Source organism: Doryrhamphus excisus, chromosome 3 (genome assembly GCF_030265055.1).
Source record: "Doryrhamphus excisus isolate RoL2022-K1 chromosome 3, RoL_Dexc_1.0, whole genome shotgun sequence".
In the NCBI taxonomy this organism is placed as follows: domain Eukaryota; kingdom Metazoa; phylum Chordata; class Actinopteri; order Syngnathiformes; family Syngnathidae; genus Doryrhamphus; species Doryrhamphus excisus.
In genome coordinates this window covers 146,665-162,500 of record NC_080468.1, presented here as the reverse complement: position 1 = coordinate 162,500, position 15,836 = coordinate 146,665, and the positions used below count along the sequence as shown (strand labels likewise).

The 15,836-nt window shown below is 42.1% G+C and overlaps 1 protein-coding gene across 5 annotated transcripts in view; it reads left to right on the top strand.

Annotated features, from left to right (window-relative positions):
- Positions 1–15,836, top strand: part of LOC131126471 (cAMP-specific 3',5'-cyclic phosphodiesterase 4D-like) — a 63,636-nt gene that overhangs the window by 5,845 nt on the left and 41,955 nt on the right. The window contains exon 1 of one of the 5 annotated variants that reach the window (XM_058069046.1): positions 3,677–4,655. The exons of 2 other annotated variants lie outside the window; for them this stretch is intronic. In XM_058069046.1, the coding sequence (XP_057925029.1) occupies positions 4,399–4,655 (257 nt within the window). In that variant the 5' untranslated portion in view covers positions 3,677–4,398. Of the gene's footprint in view, positions 1–3,676; positions 4,656–8,590; positions 9,773–15,836 lie in introns of those variants that run through there. 2 more of the 5 variants (XM_058069049.1, XM_058069051.1) reach the window with 2 other exon arrangements.

Genomic DNA, 15,836 nt, shown 5'->3' with positions numbered 1-15,836 from the left:
TGTTTGTCTATATGTGCCCTGTGATTGGCTGGCGACCAGTCCAGGGTGTACCCCGCCTTACGCCCGAAGACAGCTGGGATAGGATCCAGCACCCCCCGCGACCCTCGTGAGGAAAAGCGGTAGAAAATGAATGAATGAATGAATTAGCAAAGCTAGCATTTAGATATCAATATCAATGTTTGAGGTACCAAGGCACAGAAATACTTAGTAGTTATGAGAAATTCAACTTTGTATTGAATCGTGAACTCCTGTAGAGCAGCGAAACACAATAACCCATACAGAAAGCTTTCCAGAGCTTCCAGATTCTGCAACTTTCTGTAGTGTTTCCATGGACGTCCTGCTTTGGACCCAAACGGGCTGTTTAATTTACTCCACCCCTGGCCCTCCTCCAGGTACAGCCACTCCGCTGTGATGGGTCACACCCCCGAGCGCTCCCAGGGTCTTCCGGATACGTAGGTCCGTGATTACAGAGTGCAGGCCAACTGCAGCCCATATAAGGAAGTCCGGATCGGACTGATGTCAGTAGAACTCGATGTTGGAAAAAAAACAAGCGTGCAGAGCCATCAAAAATGTCTTTGATGGCTCACTTCCAAATGTGCAAACCTCAATATCTGTCACTTCGGCATCGTTTAACTTGAAAATACAACATTTATAGGTCCAAAAAGTGCAAAAAGCACATGAGGGCCCCTTTTACAGGAGTTATCAGTGTTGACATTTAGCTTTGCTGTCTTTACAACTGTTTTTTTTTTTTTGCCTCTATATTTGGTCAGTTGCTTTGTTCCAATCTAAATATAAACATCCCACCATGGTCATAACCCACTGCATGCCCCATTAGGGGCTTTTGCAGCCAAAAACTTCTTAACAGATCTTCCAGATGTTCTGTGTCAAGTCATACTGTTGAGCACTGAGAATTAGGAACTTGAATGTACAGACAACAAGAACTGGAGAACTTTGTTCGGTTCTGGGTGTTGAGATGAGGATGCTGTGGCATTCAAAGGACAGTTGCTTAAATTTGACATAAGTTATGGTAAAAAAAAAAATACAGGGATGGAAAAGAGCTGCACCTCACTTGCCTCAATGAAGGTCAGTGTTCATGACTCCACCATAAGAAAGACACTTGGCAAAAACTGCCTCCATGGCAGAGTTCCAAGACTAAAACCACTGCTGAACAAAAAGAACATTAAGGCCAGAAAACATCTTGATGATCCCCAAGACCTCTGTGGTCTGACGAGACAAAAGGTGAACTTTTTCGAACGTGCGCATAAAAGTTTGCCCCATTCCAGAAAAGAACGGTAAAATATGGTGGTGGTAGTGTGATTGTCTGGGGCTGTTTTGCCGCTTCAGCACCTGGAAGACTTGCTGTGATAAATGGTACGTGATAAATTCTGCTGTCCTATCCTGAAGTAGAATATCCGGCCATCTGTCGGTGATCTCAAACTGAAACCGACTTGGGTTCTGCAGCAGGACAATGATCCAAAACACACCAGCAAGTCCACCTTTGAATGGCTGAAGTAAAACAAACACCCCTGGTAGCATTTATAATGCATTTTATTATTAATAGCCTGGTCATGCATACACCACTAATAGTACCCTGAATGCACCATACATCTTGCACATTCGGAAACTGAGTGACCGTCAGTGGCACTAGGTCAGGGATCTCAAACACGCGGACACTAGTTTGAGGCCCCCGCCTTGATATGAAAGTTTAATGTTAGTGCGGCACGCGCAAGTTTGATATGGATGCTGTATGGTATCATGTACCCAGAAAAAATTCTTACGTTTGATTAATGTTTATGTTAAAGGTTAAATAACTGTTAATAGTTATCCTCCCTATCCGTGTGGAAGTGGTATGTTTTTGGCTATTTAAGTTTAAAGGAAATAACTTGGAGGCTACCGTTTAGGTCGCTAGCTCTCTAGTTTGCGAGTTAGCATGTGTCTGAAGACCCTGTAGTTGCGCAATATGTTGTAAATAAAAAGAGTATAAATGTGACTATAGTCGTGTTTTGTCATGTCTACAGGGCTCTAATAATGCTTTGTTCATTTTAATCTGAAAAAAATAATTTGTCTACCCACCAACTATATGTGGTTTCTTAAGTTTTTATTATTTGCCGTTTTATTATTATTATTATATTTATTTATTTATTACTGATTGATTGATTTTCTTTATTCTTGATTTGTTTATTTATGTTTCATCTTATTTTGTGTAGAAAAATAAAAAGTAAGATATTTGAGAACAGTGGAATGTTTTATTAGAGCTTTTATTGTGGAAAATCGGAACCAAAGCAAAGTTTATTAATTTTTCTGTTTTTAATAAATGCTTTTTTTTTTTTTTTGAAAACCTGATGCGGCCCAGCCTCTCCAAGACCCTAGCTCCAGTGGCCCCCAAGTAAATTGAGTTTGAGACCCCTGCACTAGGTATTCAACTTAATATATGACCTAGGTGATTGGTTGTACTTTGGGGGGGGGGTTGTTGAGTGTGGTTGTCATCCTGAAGGCCCCTGGTGGAAGTGTGGCGTGTGCAAGTGAGAGATACTCAGGTAGCCTGCAAGGCAAGCAGGACAGTCAGCGGGAGAAGGAGTTTGTGATGCTAGCTGCGGTTGTTCGGCCACCACTGTTGTCTGTTTATTGCTTCATTTTTGTCAGCTTCAAGGTGTTTATTCCAGGGGGCAACTGCAGGCCCAAAAGACAAGTCTCATTTCATGGAATCGGTTAGCATATTTGCATGTCTAACAGTTGACATTAATGCACCCTGTTGCTCGCCACGTCGTGAAAGTCGACCCTTTTCCAGCTTCCAGCCTCTGGGACTGCCTCCGTCTCTAAGCACACATCGTCGTCCTCCAGAAATCCAGGCTGTATAATAGTTATATATCGCTATAGCTGTACAATAGCTATATATAGCTATAGCTGTGCAATAGCTATATATCGCTATAGCTGTACAATAGTTATATATCGCTATAGCTGTACAATAGTTATATATCGCTATAGCTGTACAATAGCTATATATAGCTATAGCTGTGCAATAGCTATAGCTGTACAATAGCTATATATCGCTATAGCTTTACAATAGCTATATATCGCTATAGCTTTACAATAGCTATATATCGCTATAGCTGTACAATAGCTATATATCGCTATAGCTTTACAATAGCTATATATCGCTATAGCTTTACAATAGCTATATATCGCTATGGCTGTACAATAGCTATATATAGCTATGGCTGTACAATAGCTATATATCGCTATAGCTGTACAATAGCTATATATCGCTATAGCTTTACAATAGCTATACATAGCTATGGCTGTACAATAGCTATATATAGCTATGGCTGTACAATAGCTATATATCGCTATGGCTGTACAATAGCTATATATAGCTATAGCTGTACAATAGCTATATATCGCTATAGCTGTACAATAGCTATAAGTGTAAATGCCTGAAACCATCATCTTTTTATTTCTCTCTCTTGGTCGTAAGTTCTGCCCTGTGTCAGATCCTCCAGCTCGTTTGGTTACTTCACTTCATGTTCACGTCTTAGCAGATCCCTTCATCACGTGGGACCCTTTCCTTGCTCCTCAGCCATAAAACAAATAGACGGCCTGCCTGGGCGAGGAAGGGGGGGTGGGGGTGGCTGGTGAAGATGATATTGCCTCTGGTCACAGATAGAGAGCGCCATCGTGACAGCACCCATGCTCTCCGGAGCTGTTAATAGTCAGAGGTGCTTCATGTGACTGCTCTTGGTAATCTGGGAGCATGTGAACGGCAAAGAGGCTGTCTCTATGGAAATAGGCAATCCTCCAACAAATAGCACCTCAGACAGTCAGAAGCTTCATTATGCAAATTCGGTTGACGTGAAAGCACCCAGCAAGCAGGCGCCTCAAGCCAAGCCTCGTCGGAATTGGACTGAATAAGGAAGTTTTGAATTTGATGAGCAATATTCCCGTTTAGGTTTGAAGGCGAGCGGGAGGCCGGGGGTTAAAACGGGCCAATGGGACGCACATGGAGGTGATCTGTCATGGCTGTGCTCCCTGTAAATCAGACGTCCATATTTAGTTGGAGAGAGGGGACGGCTTAGCAGTAATGTAAACAAAGCCTGGGAGCAGGAAGGAGGCACAAAGAGGACACCAAGTCCAATGTGTGATGGATGCACACATGTTTCTTCAGCAAGGAGACATGGAGGATCTCTTTTTGGAGTTTTTCATTTAAAAGTTTCTAGATGCACGGAATGGATCGGAGGCACTGACTTCTAACAGGATTTGGACTCAAAACACCAACAAACTCGACCCTGCGGTACGTCATATCACCACACGTTCTGCTAATGTGAAAATCAAATTAGGGAAGGCACCTCAGACCGACGTCACAGCTAACGCAGCCTGATTGACGACCATCCTCTGCTGATCATGAGTGACTTGTGTTCCGAGAGCTCTGAGGATGAGCAGGTCGAAGTTCAGGATTGGCCTCGGGGACGAAGAAGACTACCGATCATTCAGCTCATTCCGAGGTCAAAGACGGCATCACCCGGTGGGTCCCCGAAGCTCTCGCCCAAGGACTCCCCACGTGGATCCCCACGAAACTCCCCTCTGCTCTTCAGAAAGATGATGATGGCCCGGAGCATTAACCTCCAGAGGCGCCGCTTCACCCTGGCACACACGCCCAGGTAGAGTCCATATCTAGAAAATAGTTAGCATTGGTCAATTTGTGCTAATAAGAAGGTATTTGTAAATATGTATACATACAATAGTCTTTTCTCCCAGTCTTGTGACTTGATCTTCTGCTGATTGTTCCAGCAGACCAGCTGGTAGTTGGAGGGGTACATTGTTCTGGTCTTCTCAGCTGCTGCTGTTGATTTATTTTTGGCCAGCGGATTATAAAGTGTTGCGTTGCCAAGCTCAGGTTAAGGAATTCACACGTTTGCCAAGCTTTAATAGAGTGCATCATCATCGGGAAATATGCTATGTCAGATTAGCATTTTTATAAAGTAATGCTGATATCTTTTCTTGCTCTTTTTTAATTTTTAAATTTTTTTTTTAAGGAAATAGTCGCAGGAATGACCCATTTTGCTTCATTATTTTTCTTCCAGCTGTCCGTTTTAGTGCTGAGTATCCAACAGGTGTGAGTGTTTTTCCAAAGCTTTGTTCACCTTTTCCACCCGACTGGAATTACCTCCGCAAACACACGACTCCATGACTCCATGCTTGCTGTCGCTGAATCAGCTGTGTGTGTTGTTCCACTTTGTCGCGCAAACACTGTTGTGTCGAAGACACAGCCCGCTTTCTTCTCCAACCACGTGCTCGTGAAGCAAACCTGCACCGTGTAGGCTCATCTAATCGTACACGATATTCGGGATGAACACAGCTGTGTTGGCTGTCGGTAAACTCCCAAGCGTGAACTTTTATGATCTGCTGTTGCATCTGGCTGACTGGAGGACTTGAATGCACATTAAACATTTACTCAGTCAATAATATTAATGCAAGTCATGTGGTCACTTGGAGCCCTCATCAAAACTAACCTCTTGATGTTTGGAGATGATGAATTAACAGGCCACGTGTCTGTGAACCCCCCGCCCCCCATGGGGGGTCCTGCAGACATTCATTTGCACCAAAAAAATGCAGTGTCCCTCCCCTGTTAGTGTGGCGAAGTCGCCTTCGGGAAGCCTTTAGGGAAATGGAAATGTTGGAGCAGTTTGCACAGATGCCTCCTCCCTCTTTGTCAATGATTATCTTTCCCTCATTGACGTACGTACATGGATAAAAGGCGCAGAATATTCCAGTAAACATATCTGATAGAAAAATTAAAAGCCAGGGAGAAATGTAGTCAGTGCTGTAAATATGCTTCCTGACTTTTATTAGTGAGTAATGAGTTTTCCTAAAGAAACCAGAACCTCTAAGAAAACTCAAATTGCGTTTGCAAAAGAACGGGAAGACATCACAAGTTTGACAGTTGTTGGAACTCGGCTGCCAAACTGTTTCCGATATTCAAGTGTCTGTTGAAAATCCAAATATTAGCCAGACTGGGGGGGGGCACCATTTCAAAGCTCGCTCTCACCATCGAACACATCGAGTTGCAGCTTTTAAAGTGACCGGTTCTGCAAGGAGTCATCTAAGGCGATGTGTCGTGTCTACTTATGTCACAAAAGTTACTGCAGGAGTTGCTGGCAAAAGGAGGATACATTAAACAAACCCAGGATCCAATGGAAAATAAATGTCATAGGGAGCACAATTTATTTTCACATCTTGTCCAAATTGATTAAGACCTTTTTTTCCACCCCTGATACACCTTGTCAAATGGAATTTCCCTATGAAAAGTGGATTTAAGTCACGATTCTTCTCTTTAGTCCAGGGGGTCTCAAACCACTAGTTTGAGGCCCCCGCCTTGATATGAAAGTTTAATGTTAGTGCGGCCCGTGCAAGTTTGATATGGATGCTGTATGGTATCATGTACCCAGAAAAAATTATTACGTTTGATTAATGTTCATGTTAAAGGTTAAATAACTGTTAATAGTTATCCTCCCTATCCGTGTGGAAGTGGTACGTTTTTGGCTTTTTTAAGTTTAAAGGAAATAACTTGAAGGCTACCGTTTAGGTCGCTAGCTCTCTAGTTTGCGAGTTAGCATGTGTCTCAAGACCCTGCAGTTGCGCAATATGTTGTAAATAAAAAGAGTATAAATGTGACTATAGTCGTGTTTTGTCATGTCTACAGGGCTCTAATAATGCGTTGTTCATTTTAATCTGAAAAAAATAATTTGTCTACCCACCAACTATATGTGGTTTCTTAAGTTTTTATTATTTGCCGTTTTATTATTATTATATTTATTTATTTATTTATTACTGATTGATTGATTTTCTTTATTCTTGATTTGTTTATTTATTTTTCATCTTATTTTGTGTAGAAAAATAAAAAGTAAGATATTTGAGATCAGATGTTTTATCAGAGCTTTTCTTGTAGAAAATCGAAACCAAAGCATAGTTTATTCATTCATTCATTTTCTACCGCTTTTTCCTCACGAGGCTGCAAAGTTTATTCATTTTTCTGTTTTTAATAAATGCGTTTTTTTTCTTTTTTTTGGAAAACCTGATGCGGCCCAATCTCGCCCAGACCCTAGCTCCAGTGGCCCCCAAGTAAATTGAGTTTGAGACCCCTGCTTTAGTCAGTCTGAGATAGTAAAATCCTAGCCCTGCTACAATCAGTTTCAGTAGTAGGAAGTCAACAGCGCATGTCACGCTTGACTTTTGTTTTTTCTCAGAAGCAACAAAGCCCAGTTTTAAAGGGGACCTATGACGCTTTTCCCCCTTTTTTGACCTATAAATGTTGATAAAATGTTGTATTCTCGTTTTAAACGATGCTAAAGTTTCAGATAATGAGGTTTGTGTTGAAGTGAGCCCTAAGAGAAGTTTGGGGTGGCTCAAAAGGCTCGTTTTCAGAGGTCGTTGTGATGTCACAGAGGGCTGGGCTTCCTTAACATAACCGGAAGATGTACGCAAACCGAGGCAAAAGTTAAGCACAGATTTCTGACCTTAACTGAAAAGCACACTAACTGGGGTGTACTCTAACCAAGGTTTGATGCAAAAACAAATATAAACGTGTTGGCGTCTGAGGGCGGTTCAAAGATTTTCTGGTATATAGAAATCAGATTCATTGATTATTTTAAGTTGGCGTGAAGACCTGGACAGGTGTCGTAGTGGTGTAATGGTGTAAGACAGGGGTCTCAAACTCAATTTACTTGGGGGCCACTGGAGCTAGGGTCTGGGTGAGACTGGGCCGCATCAGGTTTTCCAAAAAAAATACAAAATACCCCGCATTTATTAAAAAACAGAAAAATGAATAAACTTTGCTTTGGTTCCGATTTTCTACAAGAAAAGCTCTGATAAAACATTACACTGTTCTCAAATATCTTAATTTTTATTTTTCTACACAAAATAAGATGAAAAATAAATAAACAAATCAAGAATAAAGAAAATCAATCAATCAGTAATAAATAAATAAATATAATAATAATAATAATAAAACGGCAAATAATAAAAACTTGAGAAACCACATATAGTTGGTGGGTAGACAAATTATTTTTTTCAGATTAAAATGAACAAAGCATTATTAGAGCCCTGTAGACATGACAAAACACGACTATAGTCACATTTATACTCTTTTTATTTACAACATATTGCGCAACTGCAGGGTCTTGAGTTATTTAACCTTTAACATGAACATTAATCAAACGTAATAATTTTTTCTGGGTACATGATACCATACAGCATCCATATCAAACTTGCGCGGGCCGCACTAACATTAAACTTTCATATCAAGGCGGGGGCCTCAAACTAGTGTCCTACGGGCCACATTTGGCCCGCGGGCCGCATGTTTGAGACCCCTGGTGTAAGACATTAATTTTCAACAGCAACCCTTTGAGGACAGTTTGCTTGCAAACGGTGCAATGTTCAGTAGTTTGTATGTTTTGGCTGAGGTTCCTCCAGTCGTGTTGACGTTGGTGTGATTCTACTACGCTTCCTGACTTGAATGCTTTATTTACTGAAAGTGTATTGTCGTGTGTGCGTGCATTTGTTTGGATATGGTGCAAAGAAGCGGGATTATGTAATTGTGTTGAGAGAAGAATTCAATATTAAAGAGGGGAATAGAATCAACTTTTGTAAAAAACACACATACAATATTGAAGTATTGATTGACAGGGCGCTGTCATTACCGCTGGCTTGAAGGCAGGATGCTCACACGAAATCGGCCAACGTGGACTAGAACACAACAACTTTTTCAGGGCCTTCATTTGTATAAGATCACTCCACTTATTCGTTACGTAGTCTTTCTCATTCGTGCTTACCTCTCTCAACTGGCCTGCACCCCACCCCACCCCACCCCGTCACTCCCCCAACAGTGTCTCTCTCTGTCTCTCGCACACTGGGGAGATAGTGTTGTTTGTTGTTTCAAGCCCGGTTTGGTCCCACCACTCTCAGGAGAGACGAGAAGAGGGAGCAGACGCTGGTTGTTGTCCCTCTGACAAGGACTTCGTGGGACGCTGCACCCCGGGGAGCATCCGATGGGATTATAAACGCTGACTTTCCCCCCCCAGTAAGGTTAACTCTGCATGGCCTGTTGCTGTTGGCTCAGAAGGGAACCTCTTTTATCACATTGCCAATTCTTCTTTCAAGATCGGTGGGATCTTTCTATGGCGGGAATCCATTTCAACACTTTGGAAGTCAAAAAGACGAACAGTTGAACGATGAGCTGAAAAGTTAGGTGTCATTTCTTTTTCACGCGCTTGCGTGGGTTTCACCCCTGAACCCTTATCTCCGGTTTCCGAGATGAGAGCCGTCAAAGCTGGTTGCCTTTTTAGGCATGTGTTGAACATTTGTGCCTCCTTCGCTTCCATGAGAACAACTGCACCGAAAAGCCAAGTGAATGTCCACCTTGCTGCACACTGATCTGTTGGTTCTGCACGGAGCACTTGTAGCAAAATCGAGGAAATACCAAGAAGGATTCACACAACCTGCCTTAATGTTGCGTTCGGCTCAAATCCTGCCGGAGTTTACGAGACTGCTGTGCTGTCTTCTCTTGTATCTCAGAGTCCCGTCAAAGGAGACGTGTCTCGTGGCGACATAACGAGGTACCACGCACGCGGCATGTGGTGGGTTTTCACAGCAGTTTCACCCTCACATTCCGAAATTGCCGTTTCGACTCTCGCCATTACAATAAAATGATGAACAAAGACTCTCGCTTTTCAAGGAAGATGCCGGGCAACTTTTCCACCCGCAGGCACTCGTGCATTGGGTACGTAGCCACATTTTTGACGGTTCATGTCTCTCGAAAACCCAAACTATTTACGATACGATTGCTTGGTTCTGTGATGATGGGTGTTTGTGGTGCTGTTGGTACTCTGGCTGGTTATGACACCGAGGCCCTGGGGGGCGGGGGGGGCTCTGTGGATCAATGCCTCTGTCCACTGATGTTCCTCCTTGGGCTCTGTTGACCAAAAGCCAAGCTGAGGTGTTGCTGAGGCACGTTTTGATGGCCATCAAGGACAGTTTGGACGTCCTTAGATGGCTGACCCAGTCAGCAAGTGAATCACACTCTAAAAATAATGTTAATGTAATGTAAAATTACCATGCATTGTCGCAGACGTCCAAAAGACGACCCGTCCTTGTAAGGGCTGTTGGAAGACTGCTGCCATGCAAGTGCACAAGCAGACCTTTTCTGCGCTGTGGCCACAAGACATGTGCCTTGAGAGTGTCATCCAATCTCCTCCAGCATGTTTGGATCATATGAGGAGATCAAAGAACGGGCCTGTAAACCACAGAAAGGAGCTGAACAAGCCTTTTATTCTCTTATTACCTGATTTGGACATGAAGATGTCTCCCTGGCTGCCCTGAGTATTTCAACTAATGTTTAATCGAAGCCCCACCGTATAGTTGTCAAAGATGCCGTTGGACACAAAGAAACGTGTTGTGCTGCAGATGTGTCCATTTGAACAGAGATGGTTCTATTCTTAACTGTACCAACAGTACCGGGACACCATTCAGTTTGTGCTCTCTCGCTTCATCTCACACACAAATACACACCACACACACACACACACCATAGCTATCGCTGTGTAGCTTTTTAAGGCTCCAACAGCGTCGCTGTAATACTACGTCGTAACATATCACAAGAAGATACAGGTACTTTGTGGCCATAAAGTTGGAGAGGGACGGGTGCAAGAGTTGACTGAGTGGGAATGTGAGATAATTTGGACAAAGCGGGTAAATGCACAGACGACAGGGTGGAGGCGTCGCGATAGAGAGGATGTGGAAGGTGATAGTGCTGCTTTTAGCATGAAGATAATGACCACAGGGAGAAGTCGGTGGTTAGACCGGAGCAAAGTTTAAACAGTAAAAAATGGGATATTCTTCAAATGTACACACAAGGCGTTAATGCCAGTATAATACATCATAATGAGGCAAACAAACATGTCAAGTGAGGCTACACAACGAAAGGACGACAGTGTCAATGTCAGAGGTCCCGGCACGCACGCTCGCACACACATATTTGTCAATATGGCCTGTGTGGCCGCCTGCTCTGTGCGTCACTGCTGTACTCTATACTTTCAGCATGACTGATTTCCCCAATCGCCTCCAGAACTTCATCAATCCCTTTGGGGATCAGCGGCTCGTGACAACTCCAACACAGCTCCGATTTACAAGCAGCCCCCCTCCGCCCTTCTCCTACAGGACATCTTGTTCATACATCAGCTAATACCTTTTTTAAATGATTGTGTATGGTACAGACTTCCTACATAAAACATGTGCATCTTTAAAAAAAAAAAAAAAACATGTTTCAGTACACTCAGCTGTGATGCAACAGTGTCAGATGACTGTTGGTTGTAACCACTAGAGGGGGGGACAGACTTATGTTCTGCCCGAGGCTGAAACCAATGACTTCTTTTCTGTTTAGATAACACCTTTTTTTATTGTACGCCCTTAAAAGGAAACACTTTGGAAGTCTAAATCATTTAAAAGTGGCATTAAAATAAACCTTGTATGTTTAATGCTCAATACTGGCTTACCCATATCCGATATACAATACTGGTATTGTCCAGCCATTCATTACTAACTCGTTTCAACTGATACCAATATTGGTAGCAGCTCTTCCCTTAAACAAATGTCATATCGTGAACACATTGTGTTTCTTTTACCATGTTGAGAATGATGGATGGTGCTGCAATGCTGTCTCTGTCCACCAGAGGGAGGCTGACATCATTGCAGCGCCCCACTGAATGTTTGGCTCAGACGCAATGCACTATGGGAAAACATCACAAGTTTTTTTTTTTTCATTTTAAACTCTTATTACAGTAAACCTCGGATATATCGGATTCAATTGTTCCCACTGGTTTTGTCCGATATAAGCGAAATCCGTTATATGCGTATACTGGAAAATGTCCGTTTTACACATATATCGGATTTATATCCGGTATATGCGTAAATCAGATTTTATCCGTTATAAAAAGGCACTTCCTTGACTATGTTACCAATGTACCTGGACGCGCAGGCAACGCTGCAAACGCTGCAAATGACGTCGTATAGCGGCCTGTCACGATGCGGCCATCCGATATATGCGAGGGAAATTTAATGGAAATGCATTGGAACGGGACTGGAGATTTTGTCCGAAATAGGGGAAATCCGTTATAAAAAATCCGATATATGCAATGAATTTTTATTGGAAATGCATTACAGAAAAATTGGTTCTTTTTTATGTCCATTGTGAGCGAATTTCCGATATATCCGAGGTTTACTGTAGTACATGTTTGTATATTTCCCAGGTATATAATTTGAGTGTTAAGTTGCTACATGATGAGTTTAGTATTTGTAAAATGTATTAATTTACAATTATTTGAAAGTTTACTCACTGACTCACGAGCAGCCCAGTATTTAACAATTATTAGAAGTTCTGGTCGAGTGGTTAGCATGTTAGCCACACAATCAGGAGGTCAGGAAGACCTGGGTTCGAATTTTCGCTTGGGCATCTCTCATTCTTCGGGTACTCCGGTTTCCTCCCACATTCCAAAAACATGCTAGGTTAATTGGCCACTCCAAATTGTCCATAGGTATGAATGTGAGTGTGAATGGTTGTTTGTCTATGTGTGCCCTGTGATTGGCTGGTGACTGATGACTGGTAGTCAGTCAGCTGGGATAGGCTCCAGAGTACCCCCGCAACCCTAGTGAGGATAAGCGGTATAGAATATCTAGCCCAAGGTGTATTCTGTTGACTAGGATAGGCTTAAGCTCCACGCAACCCTGAACAGAATAGACATAAGAAAATGCTGTTTACTTGCTAATTTGATTATCTATAGCCGGGGTCTCAAACTCAAACTCAAACTTGGGGGGCCACTGGAGCTAGGGTCTGGGTGAGACTGGACCACATCAGGTTTTCCAAAAAAAAAAAAACGCATTTATTAAAAACAGAAAAATATACAAACTTTTTAAGTGCTTTGGTTCCGATTTTCTACAAGAAAAGCTCTGATAAAACATTCCACTGTTCTCAAATATTATATATAATTATAAAATATATAAAATATATAATTTTTATTTTTCTGCACAAAATAAGATGAAAAATAAACAAATCAAGAATGAAGAAAATCAATCAATCAGTAATAACTAAATATAATAATAATAATAAAACGGCAAATAATAAAAACTTGAGAAACCACATATAGTTGGTGGGTAGACAAATGATTTTTTTCAGATTAAAATGAACAAAGCATTATTAGAGCCCTGTAGACATGACAAAACTCGACTATAGTCACATTTATACTCTTTTTATTTACAACATATTGCGCAACTGCAGGGTCTTGAGACACATGCTAACTCGCAAACTAGAGAGCTAGCGACCTAAACGGTAGCCTTCAAGTTATTTCCTTTAAACTTAAATAGCCAAAAACTTACCACTTCCACACGGATAGGGAGGATAACTATTAACAGTTATTTAACCTTTAACATGAACATTAATCAAACGTAATAATTTTTTCTGGGTACATGATACCATACCGCATCCATATCAAACTTGCGCGGGCCGCACTAACATTAAGCTTTCATATCAAGGCGGGGGCCACAAACTAGTTTCCTGCGGGCCACAATTGGCCAGCATGTTTGAGACCCCTGATCTATAGTATGCTTAAGTAGTGTGCATTCCAAAAAGGTAAGACAAATGTGCTTCTGCATGTGTGAGTCCAAGTCTGTCACCCAGCCAGTCAGCAGGTCACATGAGCCCCAAACGTCGTCGTCATGCTAGCAGATGGCAAGCTAATGAATCATGACATGACACACTGATAGCTTTTACTATGATACCCCAAGGTTCACGTAACTGAGATAAATATAGCCTCATGCTGGCGCCTCCTGTGGAGATTTGCACGATGGCGTAGTGTGATGTGTTATGGTTTGTTTCAGACAAGGTCTAAACCGCTCTAAAAAGCATTTTTTGTGAATAACTCTCGAACGGTCATTCCTACTGACTCAGAACCAATTCCCATATGCATAACTCTCCGCAAGCTTTCCAACGGTTCATTGCACTATTCTCTATGACTTTTGGTTCCCGAGATATGCCATTTTTGATTTTTGTTTGAACCCGTCTAACAGCATTGGAAAACACATTTTTCAGGAATAACTCTCCAAAGGTGCGTCCTACTGACTAAGAACCAATTCCCATCTGCATAACTCTCCTCAAGCTTTCCAACGGTACAATGCACTATTCTCTACGACTTTTGGTTCCCGAGATATGCATTTTTTGATTTTTGTTTGTTTGTTTGAACCCGTCTAACGGCATTGGAAAACACATTTTTCTGGAATAACTTTCCAATGGTGCGTCCTACTGAACCAATTCCCAACTGCATCATTCGTTATGAGCTTTCCAACGGTACCTAGCATGACTCTACCACTTTGGTCTCCCAATAAAATATTCTTTCTTAATCTGTAGAAATACTATAGAAACATTGCTAATCACCTATAAAGGACACAATAATAGTGTGTATTGAATTTTATGATGATGTTATTTCTGCCAGACATTGGATCAAGTCAAGTCCAGTCCATTCCAGTCCATTAAGGCCAAGTGAGGACTGTGACCCTAAGAGAAGGCAAAGCCTGCACCCACTTTTGAATGTCCTGTACATTACCACCCCCACCCGTACTGGAGTGGAACAGTATCATATTCGGATGGTTTGTCCCTGGTGGAGGTCTGGTTGTGGTATGTTGGTGTCCTTTCCATTTAGCACATTGTCTTTGTCGGACAACCCAAGACATGATGGCGTCTGACAGGCAGCAGCTCCAACACACACTTTGAAAAGAGCTCGTTATGCAGGAATGCTGCTCATGCCAGTGTGGAGCCAACACATGATGTCATGACGGCCCCTTTGCAATAATGGACCTGATGGCTTTGATAACCCTCCGCTGACGAGTTGGTCGCAATGGATCATGGGACTTTCGGTGGTTGACTGGCCTTTTTCAAGTGTTTGAGGAGATGATCCTGAGCAGAAGTCGGTCGGTGTCTGTGTTTCTTCAAGCTTCAACTCCCCCCCACACTGCTGACGCACATACAGTACATGTAAGACTGGGCCTGCGTGTGTGTGTGTGTGTGTGTGTGCGCCAGCTGTTGTCAAAGGCTGCTAGACTATGCACTTTTTTGGTTAACTTCTCATACGGCAACCGTTTTACTGTCGTTTTGAGTGTTGAAATTGCTCTAAAATTCAATGCAAATGCATTCCTTCATGGGGTTTGTATGGTTCATTGATTGATTGATTGATTGATTGTCCCGTGCCAATAATGTTTGCATAGGAATGTCAACTAGAGCGCTGAACAAATATTGAGGCTATTTTGTCTTGGACTCTCTTTAGATCAGGGGTCTCAAACACGCGGCCCGCGGGCCAAATGTGGCCCGCAGGACACTAGTTTGAGGCCCCCGCCTTGATATGAAAGTTTAATGTTAGTGCGGCCCGCGCAAGTTTGATATGGATGCTGTATGGTATCATGTACCCAGAAAAAATTATTACGTTTGATTAATGTTCATGTTAAAGGTTAAATAACTGTTAATAGTTATCCTCCCTATCCGTGTGGAAGTGGTAAGTTTTTGGCTATTTAAGTTTAAAGGAAATAACTTGAAGGCTACCGTTTAGGTCGCTAGCTCTCTAGTTTGCGAGTTAGCATGTGTCTCAAGACCCTGCAGTTGCGCAATATGTTGTAAATAAAAAGAGTATAAATGTGACTATAGTCGTGTTTTGTCATGTCTACAGGGCTCTAATAATGCTTTGTTCATTTTAATCTGAAAAAAATAATTTGTCTACCCACCAACTATATGTGGTTTCTTAAGTTTT